This window comes from Diospyros lotus, chromosome 6 (assembly GCF_014633365.1).
Source record: "Diospyros lotus cultivar Yz01 chromosome 6, ASM1463336v1, whole genome shotgun sequence".
In the NCBI taxonomy this organism is placed as follows: Eukaryota; Viridiplantae; Streptophyta; class Magnoliopsida; order Ericales; family Ebenaceae; genus Diospyros; species Diospyros lotus.
The window spans coordinates 36,528,993-36,547,849 of record NC_068343.1 but is presented as its reverse complement, the minus strand read 5'-3'; the positions used below and the strand labels follow the sequence as shown (position 1 = coordinate 36,547,849).

General features: G+C 37.9%; 1 protein-coding gene across 1 annotated transcript in view; it reads right to left on the bottom strand.

The window, feature by feature from the left end:
• Positions 1-18,857, bottom strand: part of LOC127804852 (beta-galactosidase 10) — an 86,171-nt gene that overhangs the window by 51,792 nt on the left and 15,522 nt on the right. The window contains exons 7-10 of the mRNA XM_052341901.1: positions 5,591-5,679; positions 4,538-4,643; positions 4,278-4,365; positions 4,068-4,186 (exon numbers count right to left, since the gene is read on the bottom strand). Coding sequence (XP_052197861.1) covers positions 4,068-4,186; positions 4,278-4,365; positions 4,538-4,643; positions 5,591-5,679 — 402 coding nt within the window. The remainder of the gene's footprint in view (positions 1-4,067; positions 4,187-4,277; positions 4,366-4,537; positions 4,644-5,590; positions 5,680-18,857) is intronic.

Genomic DNA, 18,857 nt, shown 5'->3' with positions numbered 1-18,857 from the left:
CCTTAACTATTATGTTATCTTTACTCTTACCTCTGTTTGTGTTCAGGACTAGGGTACGGGGTGGACGATTGGCGTCGGGCGTGAGTCACAGGGTCACTATCATCTTGATGTGCCTAGTTCGCCAGTAGCTTGCACCAATGCCGCTTCTCCAGATCTTCTCCTCTATCGTCTCGATCATCCCAACCTCTCCAAACTGAAGAAATTAGTTCCTAGTTTGTCGTCATTGTCCATGTTTAATTGTGAGTCATGTCAGCGTGGTAAACACGCTCGTCATTCTTTTTCTCGTCGAGTCAATAATAGAGTTAAGGCCCCCTTTTCCCTTGTGCACTCTGATGTATGGGGCCCAGTCACATCAATTCTACTCTTGGTTTTTCATATTTCGTTACTTTCATTGATGAATTTTCCCGTTGCACTTGGTTGTTTCTTATGAAGAGTCGGTCCGAGTTATTTTCTATTTTTCAGACATTTACTGCTGAAATAAAAATATAGTTTGGAGTTTCTATCCGTGCCTTCCGTAGTGATAATGCCCCCGAGCATTTTTCTTCTCCATTTACTACCTTTATGACTGCTAATGGCATTCTGCATCAATCTTCTTGTCCTTACACACCTCAACAAAATGGGGTTGCTAAGCATAAGAATCGCCATCTTATTGAGACTGCACGGACGCTCCTTTTACATGCCAATCTTCCCACCAAATTTTGGGACGATGTTGTTCTAACTACATATTATCTAATCAATCGCATGTCATCTTCAGCGTTACAGGAGCAAATTCCTCATTCCCTTTTGTTCCCTACATAGCCACTTTATTCTATTCCTCTTCGTGTTTTTGGATATATTTGTTTTGTGTATTCTTTTTCACCTGGACACTTGCTGCAAAATCACTCAAGTGTATCTTCCTCGGCTATCACCGGTTGCAAAAAGGCTATAAGTGTTACTCTCCTGAGCTGCATCGCTATTTTTTGTCTGTTGATGTCACATTCTTTGAACATCTGTCTTTTTTTCGGTTGCTCAGCCTGATTCACAGGGTCTTCACCAGGTTTTTCCAATTCCTTTTTCTTTTCTTCCGTTGTCCTCCTCGGGTCTGTTTGTCTCCTCTGTGGCATCTACCCTACCGTTTTCTGGTCTACCTACCACGACTCCTCCACTTCTTACATATCACTGTCGTCCTCATCCCGCTATCGGCCCCAGCATTCCTCCAGCCCAGGATTCTCTTGACTCGCTCTCTCCGTCTGTGGTCCCTCCTGCCTCGAATCCTGAGCTCGACAATCTCCCTGTTGCTCTTCGCAAAGGTACACGGCCTACTCGTAATCCCCATCCTATTTATAACTTTTTATGTTATGACCGTTTGTCTCCTTCTTATAGTGCATTTCTTTCGAGCCTTTCCTCTGTTTCCATTCCTAAAACCACAGGTGAAGCTCTGTCCCATCCTGGTTGGCGTCAAGATATGTTAGATGACATCGACGCCTTACATTCAAATGGTACTTGGGATTTGGTGTCTTTACCACCAGGAAAGACTCCCGTTGGTTGCCGTCGAGTATTCACTCCCAAAGTGGGTCCTGATGGCCAGGTGGAGCGTCTTAAGGCCCGCTTGGTTGCCAAAGGCTTTACACAGATCTATGGGCTGGATTACAATAATACCTTCTCTCCTATTGCGAAAATGGCCTCTATTCGCCTCTTTCTCTCTCTGGCTGTTACGCGTCATTGGCCACTCTATCAGCTTGATATTAAAAATACATTTCTTCATGGTGATTTGCAATAAGAGGTATATATGGAGCAACCACCTGGTTTTGTTGCTCAGGGGGGGTCCAATGTAGTCTGCAAACTCAAGAAGTCTCTCTATGGTCTAAAACAATCTCCACGGGCATGGTTTGGCAGGTTCAGCACTGTGGTTCAAGCCTTTGGTCTCACTCGAAGTGAGGCTGATCATTCGATTTTCTATCGCCATTCTACTTCCTTATGTATCTACCTTGTTGTTTATGTAGATGACATTGTTATCACAGGAAGTAATCAGGTTGGAATACAGACCAAAGACCTAGGCCGACTTCGGTATTTCTTGGGTATTGAAATTGCTCAATCAGGAGATGGTATCTCAATTTCTCAGATGAAGTATGCACTTGACATCTTAGAAGAAATTGGTATGGTGAATTGCAAACCAAGTGACACCCCAATGGATCCAAATATCTGACTCTTGCCGGGACAGGGGGAGCTTTATTCAGACCCTGGAATGTATAAGAAACTAGTAGGCAAGTTGAACTATCTCACAGTCACTCGTCCTGACATTGCTTTTGCTGTGAGTGTAGTTAGTCAATTCCTTAATTCTCCATGTGATTCTCACTGGAATGCTGTTATCCAGATTCTAAGATATATCAAAAGAGCGTCAGGTAAAGGACAGCTTTATGAGGATAATGGACACACAGATATTTGTTGTTATGCAGATGCAGATTGGGCAGGATCTCCTTCTAATCGTCGGTCAACTTCTGGGTATTGTGTTCTTGTGGGAGGAAATTTGGTTTCTTGGAAAAGTAAGAAACAGAATGTAGTAGCCAGATCCAATGCAAAAGCAGAGTATTGGGCTATGGCTAATGCAACTTGTGAGCTCATCTGGCCTAAACAACTTCTGTAGGAACTCAAATTTTGTGAAGTGTCTCCTATGAAGCTTATTTGTGATAATCAAGTTGCCTTACACATTACTTCTAATCCAGTGTTCCATGAGCAGACTAAGCATATTGAAATCGACTGTCACTTTGTTAGAGAAAAGTTGGTTGAAGGTATTATTGTTACAGAGTTTGTTCACTCCAATGATCAACTTGCAGATGTCTTCTCCAAATCTTTAAAAGGTGCTCGAGTAGAATATATTTGTAACAAGCTTGGTGCATATGATATCTATGCTCTAGCTTGAGCGGAAGTGTTAGAATTATTAGTATATATTATAGTTATTATATGTGTGTTTTATTTTTGTAATTAGATTAAGCCCATAGGTTTAAGGCCCATTATACTTATTATAAATAACAAACTAAAAAAAGTTAGTCTCTTAGGTTTTTCCTCATAATTATTTTCTCACAAAGCTTATTCTTAAGCCCCAAGTCAATGAGTGATAGAGAGTCCCTCTTTTATGGAGCCACCTTTATCCCTCCTTTCCAAGAAGGCTAATCCTCACATGATGTCCCACCTCTCAGAGGATGCCACATGTCATGTTCCCACCTCTACTGAACGAAGATTCCCCCTACGTCTTCCCCGAATGCTCTACTCCACAACCCAAGAATCTAAAGTCAAATACCAACGATGATCTCGCTTACCCATTGAAAGCTCAACCTATATAAATGGTATAGTCCCCATAGGTTTGGACACACTATCTAACTTATATAGCATTCTAGTGCTCTCTTTATCTCCTTCCTGAGTACTAACTTGATCATCGAAAGTCATTCTAATGGACAAAAGCCTTGCTCTTGCAAGAATCTAACGATTGGTGTGCCTGGTGCCCTTCCCTAGCAACATCAGACATCAAGTCTATGTTATAAGAAATTCCAACAATATGCTCACCCTTCAATAAATGATTTGTTATAAGTGATTATGGTAATTAATATTAAGTTCAGCCTTTTTAGCTTGCATTGTATGCTTTTTTTTTTTTTTTTTATTTCTCCTGTTGCAGTTTTAATTGATTTCCAATCATTCTTTGGAAATTTTTTCCTACCGCATGAAGGTGAACTTTCTTTAACAATGATTATCAATGGACCATAAGTTACTTCATAAGAAATGAAAAGAAAACAAAAGAAAATAACAAGTCATTAAAGTAAATGCTTCACTAAAATGGAATAAGACCAATTATTGTTTCTTAAGATATCTCAAGATGGGGAACATAAATATTTTACCAAGTGGCAACAAAGCCATGTCATTTATCAAATATCATAAGGAAAAACATCATTGATATCAAAGGGAAGAAAAAACATGCGCAAGCACAAAAAACAAGGGAAATTCAAAACATAAATAAAATCTACACTGGGATTATGTGAACCAAGGATAAAGTCATTCAATTCTGAGCTTGAATATCAGAAGGCTAGAGCAGTCACCTCTTGTAAAGGGCCTAGCTTAACCAGGGTTGGCTCACTGTTCAGCAATGCATGCTCACACAATTTTATAGCCCTATGAAGTTCTTTGAGGTGTGCCCACTTGGGAAGCCTAGGTAATCCTTGCAGTATAACAAATAGTGAATTTAAAATCATCCACTCTAGAGTTGCATATGGACCTGTTTCTTTGGAGTAACAAAAAAGAAGGCTCACCATATTCATCAATAGGTGCATCGTAATCATAACTTGTGGTAATGAATGGTCCACCAGAAGTTCGACCAAAATTTGTCCCACCATGATACTACAACCAAGCAGAGAAACAAAAATGTAAATCACTGAGACTTCTCATGGAAGTTGACAGGGATGGGACATCAAGATTGAATTTTGTTCCCACTTACTGACAAGTACGTGAAAATATTAATAATTTTGATATTAACAATACCATGTAATGACATTGAAATTATTAACAATACCATGTAATAATTTTGCAAGCTGCCACCTTTCTGGAAAAAACGAGCAACGGAATAAGCAACATCTTCAGGTGGCCTGTGAGGATCTCTGGCCCCAAAGGTTTTGAACCTGGAAATATTCAATTCTGATTGCATGGTTCTATTAACTGACAAAAAAAGAACTTGAAAGCTCCCTTTAACCACTAAATAAACTTTCATGTCATATTAAAATCAAAACTAGCCGTATTAAACTTTGATGTTTTAACTTTTAACCAAACAGAATCAGCATCCTCTTTCCTTCTATATGGTTCATGCTTGGGTGGTATTGACACTCTTTAATTCCTCTTTTGGATTTTGTAGAGATTTCTGAGGAATGACAAGTAGAGTAGATTGATTCCTTCGTTAAAGGGTTGCATCAGGAAAGGCGTCCAATATAACATTTTGCCACATTGTTCTTTTGCAGGAATTTGTATTGGCAATGTAATTTTTAGAAATTAATTGACAATACGAATGTCATGTCACTAACCCCAACTTGATTAGAATAAGGTCTAGCTAATAATGACGATGACATGTAGAGGAGATCGCTATCTAAATACTCCGCTTTTGAGCAGGCAGTACCCCCTTGGTAGCTTTTGAAATAGAAACTAACCAAAAGAAATCCAGTACCATTAGTTATCCCGTTCAAACAATGGTTGCTCTGTCTAGTATTCCCAAAGTAGGAGCTGACAACTTGGTTCTCATAAGCACAGACTGAATGTGCTTGTATCTAATCCTCAGGTGGTAGTGCAGTGGCAGTTATTGCTCAGATTCTTTGATCCTGGTACTATCAATAGTATTCAAAATTCTCTATTATATTTGAATGTGTTATCAGGAACATCTAGGAGCACAAACCCAAGCTAAAGAAGCAAACAGGACAATATAACAATAATCATTAAGCAGACTTTTCATGCTACGTGTCATGGAAGGCAATGAATTTTTCATAGAACACTGGTTCAGGTGTAACTGCACAGAAAGAGGAGCAAGGGGGAGAACGAAGAGCAATATGACTTCACAGAGTAAAAGAAACAAGAATAATACCATCCAGGCCAATTCTCAGTCCACATTTTGGGCTTGTTTGGAGAATTTGGAGTGAACTGGTCGCAGTAAAATGAATTACAAGTATTGATCTGCAAAAGAAACAATTGTGGAAATCTGAACTGAATGGAGATTCTAAGATTCATTTGTTACCAGCCTACACTATTGATGCAAAGGAGCACTCAACGTCAAAGTATGTCAAAACAGAAAATTATGTTCGTTGTGTGCTCAAACTTTTATCAGAAAGATAAGTACTATAGTAAACTGTACTGGTATTTGACTGATCCATATTAGGGTAGCACTTGTGCAGCAGTATTTCTGAACAATAGGGGCAGTATAAGAATGGAGAGCAAGAGCAATCATCTGACACAAACCATACCAGAGAAATTATCCATAAACAGCATCCATGTGACTTCAGTATTTTCATACTAAAATCATTACTTACACAAGTAATCTTTATAAAAAAATGAAAACTCTAGGTTAATCATGCCCACTGGAAAAATATTCAAAAGTTACTCATGCTTTATTTTTTTCTCTTATATAAAAATAATGTGAAATTGCCAGAAATGCACACATGAAATTATAATGGGTGAGGATACATCCTTGAGAAATTCTTATATCTACCCCATCAGCACCTTCTGTAAAGTAAAATCATCTCAGGCCTTGGTACCTCCCACTTTCGCTTCTCTCGATCCCAATAAGTGGTTTTACAGTGTCTAGCATATGGTAAGCCTATACAAGTTTGAATTATTATCTTCAGAGTAAAGTATATCTTCATAACAGTGGTTACAAACAGAAGACAGTGAAATAAGCTTTTATCATTTATGTTTGGAAGGCATCACTGTCTATCCACACATGAAGATCTCACTATTATTTTAAATCTATCTCCTAGTTTGGATGCCAACAAACTAGTGGCCAACCACTTTGCTTAGTCTTGTCACTAATATGTTGGTGTTCATTGTTAGGACAGACTAACTTTTATATACTACATCCATACTACATTTCAACTGTATTTTCTTCCCAGAATTGAACCCTAAACAAAAAACCCTGATACTCTGCACCTCTTCAGCTGGACTAACTTCACATTTCTCCTTTTCAGCTACTCGGTGTTGGTAGAACACCCGTTCAATGATCGCCCAGATTTAGCAAATCTCAGCGGATTCAATGATCGCCCAGGCCGGTGCCTTCTTCTCCACCCAATCACCGACCTCTAATTGTCGAAATTCACCTGAATTCCGTGCCTCCATTAATTGGATCGGCTCTGCCTCAATACGTTTCTGCTAGAATCTAGTTAGAAATAACCTGGAACTTACCTCCCTCAGCTTCCAGAGAACCAAGCGGATCCACTTTGCTAGGATCACTTCTGATCAGCAATTCGCTGATGTTCCACAATCACACAAGAGATTGTTTCCTGCCTTCGCCTTCCTCAAAATCCAAATTCAGCAGTACTAAGCTCGCCTCAATCAACTGCACATGACCACGTATGTTCACAGTACTGTCGGAATCGCCTTCCAAGTTTCGAACACAATTTACCAGAATTCATAGTCGGAATCAATTCCGAACTCCGCCTTCAAGATCCATTTCCGATCCCAAAACCCGCTACGCCACTCCGATAACAACGTTTCTGCTGTGCCAATACTTCCGGAACTTGATTGAATCGATTCGGCCTCCAATTTCAAGACAGATCCGATTACGGAACTAGCTCCGCCTATGCAATTCAAATCTGAGACGAAATTTACAACCACAAGACTACCTTTCCTCTCGACTGAATCAAGTCAAAGATAACTTGGCCACAATTCGTCGGAATTCCACCAACCTCTATTTAGTCGAATTTGATAGATTCACCTCAAGCTCCACTACAAATGCCAACGTTCTACTATTATGAACTTAATCGCCGTTTCGTCTCCAATTCCGAGCCCGAAGTGCTTTGCTCTGATTAAGCATCGGAAATCACTGCTTCGATCAATTCTGCAATCTATTGTTTGAATTTGCTACGGAATCGCCTTGGTCAATTGCTACGACTTCCGATTCACAGTCGAGAATCGTCGGCTCTGATACCAAATGTCACGACCCTAGGGTTTAGCTAGGGTCTAGGAAAGAAATGGGAAGAATTTGGGAGAGGAATGGAGAAGAAATTGGAGGGAGATATATAGCAGAAATTAAGAGAAAGGGAGGGAAATAAGGAAGAACTAGAGAGAGAAAGTAAGGAGGGAAATATGAATTCACTAAATCATTCCAACATACATTTCTCTACATGCTATGGCCTATTTATAGGTTGTTCAAGTAATAGAATATTGTGGAACAACACCCATGCGCACTTTAACAGAATGAATAGCATCTCCTAACCAACAATTGTAACTAATGGCAGCATTGCCCCCCTCTAATTCCTCTTGGGTCATGACAAAAATGAACCAGTCTGAAAACATCAAGGAATTTGCTAACAGGCTCATTGCCATTGTAAACAAAAACAGATTGCTTGGGGAAGAACTTTATGAAAGAAGAATTGTAGAGAACTCTAAAGATCTTTCACAGATAACTTTAGCAAAGTTAATAAATGCTTTGCAAGCTCAGGACGAAAGAAGAGCTATCAGGAATGAAGAAGTTGACTAAAGGAGCATTTCAGGCAAGAGAACAGGAGAAGGCTCAATCAGGTGGCAAAGGTAGAAAGCAATCTGGAGCTGCGAAACACAGGAAGGAAGCTGCAAGCAGTAGAGATGAAGGAAAGAAAGACAAATATCCTCCATGCTCGCACTGTAAGAAGTCAACGCATCTGGAAAAGTATTTTTGGTTCAGACCTAATATTCAATGCAGGTTATGTAAGCAAATGGGTCATGTGGAGAGGGCTTGCAAAAACAAGCAGTAGCAAGGTCAGCAAGCTAAAGTTGCAGAAAATCAACAAGAGCGGGAGGAGCAGTTGTTTGTTGCAACCTGTTTTGCAGCCAACATTATCACTGATGTATGGCTTATTTATAGTGTAGTCACCACATGACTGCTGATGAGAGTATGTTCAAGGAGCTGAAAAGGACATACATCTCAAAGGTCAAAATTGGGAGTGGAGATTTTCTTGAAGTCAAAGGAAGAGGAGTAGCAGCCATTGAAACTCCAGCAGATATTAAACTCATTATAAATGTGTTCTATGTACCTCAAATTGATCAAAGTCTCCTAAGTGTGAGTCGGCCATTAGAAAGGAATAATTCTGTGACGTTTAAAGATAAGACATGCATATTACATGATTCAGCTGGATGTGAATTGTTTTCTGTGAAGATGAAAGAAGAGGAGTAGCAGCAGTTGAAACTCCAGCAGGTATTAAACTCATTATAAATGTGTTCTATGTATCTGAAATTGATCAAAGACTCTTAAGTGTGAGTCAGCTATTAGAAAGGAATAATTCTGCGACGTTTAAAGATAAGACATGCACAATACATGATTCAGCTGGATGTGAATTGTTTTCTGTGAAGATGAAAGACAAGAATTTCTCATTAAATTAGAAGCAAGTTGATTCTTGTGCATATGCTAGTTTAGTTCATCAATCTGAACTGTGGCATAAAAGATTGGGGCATTTTTATTATTCCACATTGTATTATCTGCAGAAAAATGATCTTGCGCAGCATATGCCTATCATTACAGTATGTTCAGATGGGTGAAATTTGTCAGTTGCGAAAGCAATCCAGATTACCTTTTGCAAGTTGACAAAGCTTGGAGAGCTTCTGAAAAGCTCCAACTTGTACATACTGATGTATGTTGACCCATGACACCTTCTTTAAGTGGCAGCAATTATTACATTGTTTTTATGGATGAATTTAGTAGAATGTTTGGGGCTTATTTCCTAAAGCAGAAGTCTGAGGTAGCAAATGCGTTCCAGATATTCAAAAACTGGATTGAGAATCAAAGTGGAGACAAGTTAAAGGTGATGAGATTTTAAAATGGATCTGACTATACCTCTAACAAATTTAACAAGTTTTATGAAGATGCAAGTATTGAACATCAATTGACAGCAACAACTTACATTCCACAGAAAAATGAAGGGTAACACCCGAATTTTTATAAAGAGATAAATATGAGGGGAACCAAAATCTAAGAGGAAATAGGATTTCTAAAGCCATTAAAAATTGGAATTGAGTTCGGATTCTAAATGGGGATTGAGAAAAGAGGGATTATCCTAGTTATGGAGGGATTTAAACGGAGATGGAATTTTGTATTAAACTTGATTAAGTCTGGGATAAATAAGGAAAAATCATAATGATATATATATATATATATTATTGGAAGAGAATTTGAAAACAATTTGGACTGACTCTAAGGGATATTTGAGAGATAAATCATAAACATATGGATGCTATCTTAATATGATTTGAGAAGGATAAGGATTAAGATTAGGATTTGCGCAAACTGAATGTATTATTCATATATCTCATACATACAAAATACAAGTCCACTTATAGGGATGAGGAATGTACAACATAGGAAAGATTACAAAGGCTAAACAATTGGAAAGATTTGACTGTACACAAGTAGGAAAGTTTCCAAAACACTGATTTAGAAATTTTCAAAAAACTGAAGATATGATTGGCTTCTAAACAAAGGATAGTTTGACTAACAACTCTCTTTGAGATGCTAGCCAAGTTTCCTCATGTCTTCCTTCAGAAACCAGCCATTCGGGAACCAACATGATTAATTATCATGGAATTCAAAACAAATCAATTCCTTGTAGAAGAGAAAATTATTCATCTAAAGTTTGGAGACAAACTAAATTCTTTTGTTGGAAGGGGATTAGGATTGATAATGTAAATTTTGAGGATAAATAAGAAGAAAAAGTTAGGTATTGGTTGGTTAGGATTTGATAATGTTAGAAAATGAGTAGATTCCTTCCTAATATTGTATCATGTATTATGCTGATTGTCTTTTCTGATTTGATTGTATGTCCTTGTTGTCAGTTGTTTCCTTTTCTGTATATGTTTCCTGAGTTAGTATTAGGAAACTATCTAATTAGGAATCTTCCTAATTAGATTTAGGAATCTGCCTATACGAACAATAGGTGTGTATATATGTTGTAGTTTCTCCCTCAGAATGTAGAAGATTGGATGTTTATTCTCTTTTTCAACATGGTATCAAAGCCCTAGGTTCTACCCTCGAAATAAGGTTTCCCTCGATTGTTTGTAGCTGAATCCTTCTTTGATCCAATCTTCTTTCATAAACCTGAGTCATGACCGAAACCATAGAATCCGGTGGCACCAATGAAGTCCCTTTCTCGGGCAGTTCTGGTAGTGGTGTGATCACCGGTGGTGAGTTACAAAACATTCAAGTAGCCTACTGATTGAAGGGAAAAAATTACCTTAAGTGATCCCAGCTAATTAGGACATTCCTGAAAGGCAAGGGAAAGTTGAGCCACTTTCTTGGAACTAGGCCTAAGGAGCGTGATCCTGTGTATGCCTCTTGGGATGAGGAGGACTCACCAGTGATGTCTTGGCTCTGGAACTCAATGATTCCAGAAATCAGTGACACCATGATGTTTCTCTCCATGGCTAAAGAGATCTGGGAAGCTATGAAGATCACCTATTCTATGGTAAATGATGCTGCTCAAATCTACGAAATTAGGACTAAGGTAATAGCCACTAAACAAGGGACTCAGTCTTTAACTGAGTATCCAAACTTATTACAAACCTTGTGGCAAGAATTGAATCACTATCAGTGTATCCAAATAAAATGCAGTGAAGATGCTGTTATCCAAAAGAGGTTTGTGGAGAATGAGAGAACCTACGACTTCCTTGTAGGACTCAAGGTAAAGTATGATGCAGTAAGGGTCCAAATCCTTGACAAGTCTGATTTTCCTTCTTTAAATGAGGCAATGTCAATAGTAGGTGTAGAGGAAGACAGGAAGGGGGTAATGCCAGAGCCAAATCCTATTGGAGGGTTCAGCCCTGTTAACTTTGAAAAGCCTTGGTCAGGAGAGATTAGCAAGAGAAGAGAAGAAGGCTTCGGACTCAGCTAAAACCACAAAAAAAAGACTATGTGGTGCACCTACTGCAAGAAGCTCAAACACACTGTTGACAAATGCTGAAAGCTTCATGGTAAGCCAGCTAAAGGAGGACAACCAAAGGGACAAACCTATATAGCCAATAGCCAATAGAGTGCAAAAGGTAAAGCTCCAGATCAGGCTGATTCAATGGAGCCTGATCTGGAGTTAAGCAAAGAGGGACACAGAGAAATTAAGGAGTTTGTTGGAAACTCTTGAAAAGAGGCCAAGTGCAAGTACTTCTAACTTAGCCCTCACGGGTATTACTTCCACTTTATTTAATTTACATGCTTCAGACTTAGCCCTAGAAAACACTTGGATCCTTGACTCTGGGGCTACAGACCATATGACCTCTTCCTCTATCAAATTTTTGTCCTACAAACCATGACCTAGTACAAGGAAAATTACGTTGGCCGATGGATCCTTAACAACTATAGCTGGACAAAAGAATATATTTATTAACAACCATCTAAGCCTAAGAGATGTCCTACATGACCCTAAGATTTTCACTAATCTAGTTTTCATTCAAAAATTAACCCATGATGCTAACAGTCGTGCCATCTTCTATCCTTCCTTTTGTGAATTTCAAGAAAAGGACTCGAGGAAACTAACAGGCATGCTAGGGTAGAGAATGGTCTCTATCATCTTGAAGATCTTAGTGGGCAGATTGAAGAAAGGCGGTTGTTCCCTGTAACACTTATAGTTAAACCTAATAAGGATTTACTTTGGCTTCATCATTTTCGTTTAGGGCACCCATCTTTTAAAGTTCTTCAGTTTATGTTTCCCTCTTTGTTTAAGGGATTAGATGCTAGGGATTTCTAATGTGATGTATCTGAACTTGCTAAACATAAAAGGGTTTCATTCCCTGTCAATAATACTAGAAGTTCCCTTCCTTTCGATCTGATTCATAGTGACATATGGGGTCTCTCTTCAGTTCCTAATTTATCAGGAGCTAGGTGGTTTGTAACATGATTAAAACTCAATTTGAGGCTGAAATTAAGAGGGCCAAGACAAATAATGCTAAAGATTTTTTTCAATCAAAGTTTATCCAATTTCTTTCAACATAAAGGTATAATCCATGAGTCTTCTTGTGTCTATACCCCTCAACGAAATGGGGTAGCTGAAAAGAAAAATGGGCATTTGCTATTTCACAATAATGTTCCTAAATATTATTAGGGAGAAGCTACCTTGAGAGCAACTTATCTCATTAATAGATTGCCCTCTAGAAGTCTTGACTCCAACAGCCCAATTCATCTTCTTTCTAAAGCTTTTCCAAACTTCATGCCCTCTAATGGAATCTATCCTAAAGTATTTGGTTGTGTGGTTTTTGTTCATAATCACTCACCTAATAGAAGTAAACTTGACCCTAGAGCCCTTAAATGCATCTTTGTTGGGAATTCCTCCACTTAAAAGGATTATAAATGTTTTCATCCTCCATCCAAACGTTTTTTTGTCTCAGCTAATGTAAGTTTTGTAGAGGAAAGTCAATATTCCAGTAATTCTTATCCTCAGGGGGAGATTGAATTCTAGCAAAAATAGAATAGGGAATTGTTTCTTCCTATTCTTCCTTCTTCTTCCTCTAATCATCCTTCATCTTTTCCAAAGGATATCCCTCAAGATTCTCTAAATGTGATACACAGGGAAAATCTTCAGCCTTTTTCCAGTCCACTAAATGTGTATTCAAGAAAAAAGGCCTTAATTCCTAACCCTATGCATGTTGAACCACCTGAACTAGGTCCAAAATCTTGTAATCCCAATTCTAAATCTACTTCATCACCTATTCAACCAATGTTGTCCCCTGATCCAGCTATATCAGAGCCAGAGCTGATTACCTACACTTAGCCTGAGCTTGAACTTAATGACCTGGACATTCCCATTACCCTCAAAAAGGGAAGCCGAACCTGCACTAAACTTCCTATTCATCTATTTATGACCTACTCCCACTTATCTCCTGCCCATAAAACCTTCTTAACCAATCTAAATACCATTCCTATCCCAAAAACCTTGTCTGAAACATTAAGTAATGAAAATTGAAAGGATGCCATGATGGTTGAGATGGCAGCCCTTGAGAAGAACCAAACTTGGAAGTTGGTTAAGTTGCCAAAGGAGAAGCAGCCTGCATGGTGTAAATGGGTGTTTACGGTGAAATATAAGTCTGATGGGTCTCTAGAAAGGTACAAGGCTAGGCTTGTGGCTAAGAGGTATACTCAAACCTATGGGGTAGATTACCTTGAAACTTTTGCCCCTATAGCAAAGATGAACACTATCAAGGTGCTATTCTCCTTGGCAATTAATTATGACAGGCCATTACATCAATTTGATGTAAAAAAATGTTTTTCTACACAGGGAGTTAAAGGAAGAGATTTATATGAAAGTTCCCCCTAGATTTGGGCTGCAAACAAAAGAGGATACTGTTGTATGCAGATTGAAAAAGGCCCTCTATGGGCTGAAACAATCCCCAAGAGCCTGGTTTGAGAGGTTTACTAGGGTTATACTCGGGTTAGGTTGCAAGCAAAGTCAGGGTGACCACACTTTATTTGTTCATCATTCAGTTTCAAGAAGGATGACATCACTGTTAGTGTATGTTCATTTATATATATATTTGGTTGATATTAACAATAATAATATTAAGTATAGGAATCATAATATTAATAAACATAATAATAATAAATTATTATAAGACTAAGGAAGTTGCGTGGAGTGTTTAAAGATTGAGATGTTAAATGTATAGGTTATGGGAAAGAATTGAGTAGCGTGAGGTGTGGAGTGGTCAATTACATAGCAAGCTCAAGCTATCAAGTAAGATTAAAGAAATGGACTAAACTAAATAAAGATGCAGCCAGCGCAGGTGGCACGCAGGCGTGTGGAGGCGGGCGCAGATGCGGGTTCGAGACATAGGGGGGGCTGCGCACGCGAGGGGGGGGGTTCTCGGCTTCGACAGGTCGACTAGTTGAGAGAAACAGTCGACTATTTCTACCCTGTGACAACTTGTGCATGTTTCACTAATTTGGGCATAACTTTTAGTAGAAAACTTTGATTGATGAACCGTTTAAAGCATTATAAACTAGACTCCATAGGCTTCATTTTGGTATATAACTAAACCCATTTGGTCAACATTTGAGTAGTCTATTATTGTGATCTTTGAAGGGCTTGGTTCTTCTTTCTGTTTGTTGTGGAATAAAGCTAGATTGTTGTGAGTAGGTTCTCACAAAGGTTGCTATGGCTAAGAGTATTTGTATATGCTCATTTTATTTCTAGTCCATGGTCAGTTCATATGCATGCAAAAGCTTGGAATATGCATTTCCAGGTAAGGGTATTCTGATTAAGAAGATAGGAGAATTATCATTAGAAGTATACATAGATGTTGATTATGCAGGGTACCTTGTGGATAAGAGATCCACTTCAGGCTATTGCACTTTCTTAGGTGAAAATCTTGTCACTTGGAGAAGTAAAAAACATAATGTGGTGGCTAGATCAAGTGTTAAAGCCGAATTCAAGTCTATAATCCTAGGTATTTGTGAACTACTACGGTTGAAAATTGTTCAAACAGATTTGAAAATCAAGTGATCAGCTTTTATGAGGCTCTATTGTGACAAGAAGTCAGCCACAAGCATAGCTCATAACCCAGTTCAACATTGATAAAATTAGGTAGATTGAATGAATTCTACCACAATGATTTCCGATTATTCCTTGAGAATAAATACACAAGTCTCCTAGCTCATTACTAATTCAACTTCAACTCTAACTCCTAAAATATCTCCTAATATACAACTCTAGATTACAACATAAGCAAATTAAATAATCAAACTTAAACAAATAACTAACTACAAATTGAACCAAATTATTATCAATAAGAGATAAGAGGATATAGATGAGATATCCGATATCTCTAGGATTTATTCTTTAGTGCTAGCCATAGCTTTACCTTCCTCCACCAACAAACATGATAGAACAAAAGATATTGAGGTAGATACGCACTTCATCAAGGAGAAACTTGAGAATGGACTAATCTGTACTCCCTTTGTTCATACAGGAGGGCAACTGGCGAATGTTTTGACTAAGGGCTTACTGAGTCATGTCTGTCACAAGATATTAAGCAAGATGGGAATGCATGATATACACTCACCATCTTGAGGGGGAGTGTTAGAAAATAAGTAAATTTCTTTCTAATATTGTATCATGTATTATGCTGATTGTCTTTTCTGATTTGATTGTATTGAGGGGGAGTGTTAGAAGACGAGTAGATTCCTTTCTAATATTGTATCATGTATTATGCTGATTGTCTTTTCTGACTTGATTGTATTTCCTTGTTGTAACTTGTTTCCTTTTCTGTATATATTTCCTAAGTTAGTATTAGGAAACTATCTAATTAGGAATCTTTCTAATTAGATTTAGGAATCTGGCTATACAAATGATAGGCATGTATATATGATGTAGTTTCTCCCTCAGAATGTAGAAGATTAGATGTTTATTCTCTTTTTCAACAGATAAGGATTATGATTAATTGAGGAATTAGGCATAAAAGAGAAAATTGAATAGAAAAACCAAAAGGGATTTGGAAAAATCAAAGGGACTTATAAATACAAGATTAGAGGAGGATCAAATCATTAAACTTTGAGCTATGAGAATTAATGAGAAGTAAAGTTGTTGGATAATTGAGGATTTTCTCTACAAAGGGGTTAAGTGATCAGTGATTCTTGCACTAGTATGATTTCAAATAAATCCCATGCATGTTGAAAATTTTTTGATATGTTGAATGTTTTGCGTTATGAGATATATATTCTTAAACCTTTGATTTGAGGATAAATTGAGAATGGTGATTTAGCAAATCATTTTGAAAAGAATATTGATGGTGTTAGCATGTTTTTTTTAAAAACTATTATGGAACCATTGGAAGAAGTTCAAGGGTTACTCTCAACTAAAATTTGGCTATCTATAGGGTTCAATTTTAGTTTCTCAAAGGGAGGAGATGAAATTACTATTTTGTCATGCTCCAGGGGTGGATCCCAAGGAAGTTACTAGGTCGCCTTGTACATTGATTGGATCTATGCATATGCCCATTGAGATGCTCAATGAGATTTGAATTGATTATGCAATGATATTGTGGTTCCCTTGGTTTATTGGCGTTTTATACATCGTGGAAAATTGCAGCTAGGCCATGTGAGATAATGTGATATATTGTATTGACGATACTTGTTGCATAGGGATTACTGATGAATCTTTGAACTTTGTTTTATTACATACATATGAAATTGTTTATTTTGGTATTGATCTATTATGAAGGTGACTTTCACTAGGCCTTAAGCTCACCAACTCCCTAACATATTTTTCAGGTATGCAGGAATATGGGGCTAGACATGGACTTGGATCGAGGGATTATTTTTTTTTTCTGTAAATTATCGAGGGATTATTAGTGGACTCAATTTGGGATGGTTTAATTTTCAATTTTTTCTATTATTTCAGTTATGTAAATATGGAAGGATTTTAGATTTCGTGAACTTTAAGTTTTGGCTTAAGAGGCCATGGGGATTACGGGTGAATCTTTGAACTTTGTTTTATTACATACATATGAAATTGTTTATTTTGGTATTGATCTGTTATGCAGGTGACTTTCACTGGGCTTTAAGCTCACCAACTCCCTAACATATTTTTCAGGTATGCAGGAATATAGGGCTAGACATGGACTTGGATCGAAGGATTATTAGTGGACTCAATTTGGGATGGTTTAATTTTCTATTACTTCAGTTATGTAAATATGGAAGGATTTTAAATTTCGTGAACTTTAAGTCTTGGCTTAGAGGCCATGGCCGGTTACACAACTTATGGAAAGGGTTGTGACAATAAGTGAGAAAGAACAAAACGATAATGGAGATGACAAGGTATTTGTTGTTTGAAAAGAAGTTTTCAAACAAATTCTGGGTTGGATCTATGAATGCTTCAGTTTATTTGCTCAACAGATTGCCAACAAAAGCATAGAAAGACAAGACTCCCTTTGAATCCTGGTAGGCATTCAAGCCTTTAGTGCAACACCTAAGAGTCTTTGGCTGCATATGTTTCACTAGTGCCAAAAGTGAAGAGATACAAGGTTGATCAGAAGGCTAAGATTGGAATTCTGGTTGGTTACAGTAGCATTACGAAAGGCTACAGGGTTTATCGACCTTCAACGGGAAAGGAAATAGTCAACAGAAATGTCAAGTTCAATGAACTTGCAGGCTGGGATTGGAATAAATCAGAAGAGAAGCCTGCAAAGATCACATCAATGGATCCTTAAACAATTTAGGAGCAAAATGCTGGCATGTTGGATGGTAATTGTAACGCCTCGTCTTTCCAAAGGTCGTCACTATGCTGGAGCCCATCATATAAATACATGTTCTCTTTCTTAAAAACATTTCTTAAACCTCAAATACCATATTTCAAAGAGAAACCCCCTAGCATATCATTATAAATGCGGAAGTAATAATCGAAACCTGATATGATATATAATCAATTCACTTTATTACAATATAAGAATCCGTACTATTACATCATATCTTCAAAAGCCTTAATACATAAATACATGGAGACTCGATTCCCGAGATAACATCTAAACACCCTAGGTGCAATCAAATGATACCTCAAATACATAGCCATTTCCTAACTCCTGAAACATGTCCGGATAGACAAATAATCGGAACCACCTGCTGAACCCATCGGACACGTCACCCCGTGCCGTCATATCTCAACCTGCTCCTTGCTTAAACTGCAAGTCTCAACTAGAACGTTGAATGTTCCAAGGGCATAACCCAAGTTAGATGATGAATCATCTAAGTAAGGGAACGATCGATAAACATATTTCGTGCATGAATACAAACTGCAAAATGTCATTTTCCATTTCATTTCAATTTGAGTCGACTGCACTCAACTGTTGCTCCCCATTTTTACAGGCTCCTTACCAGGGTGATGAGGTGTATGGGTGCACCCTTAGTAAAGCAGCAGTGTCAGTCCATAATCCCAAACCCTTATGCAATGCATCATCAATAATATAACGTGAACATATGCACATTTCCATCATCAATACATGTAAATGCAATCTACATAATATACTCACATCAAGGCATGACAACATAATAAAATCATTCACTTAAAATCGAGTTTTGGGTTGAACCACTTACCTTCTCAAACTTCTCGAGCTATCTCGATATTCGTGCCTTGTCTCGAAATACGTGCATCGCCTCGATTTGCGTGTCAACCTCAAAATTAGCACAAGTCACTTCAACT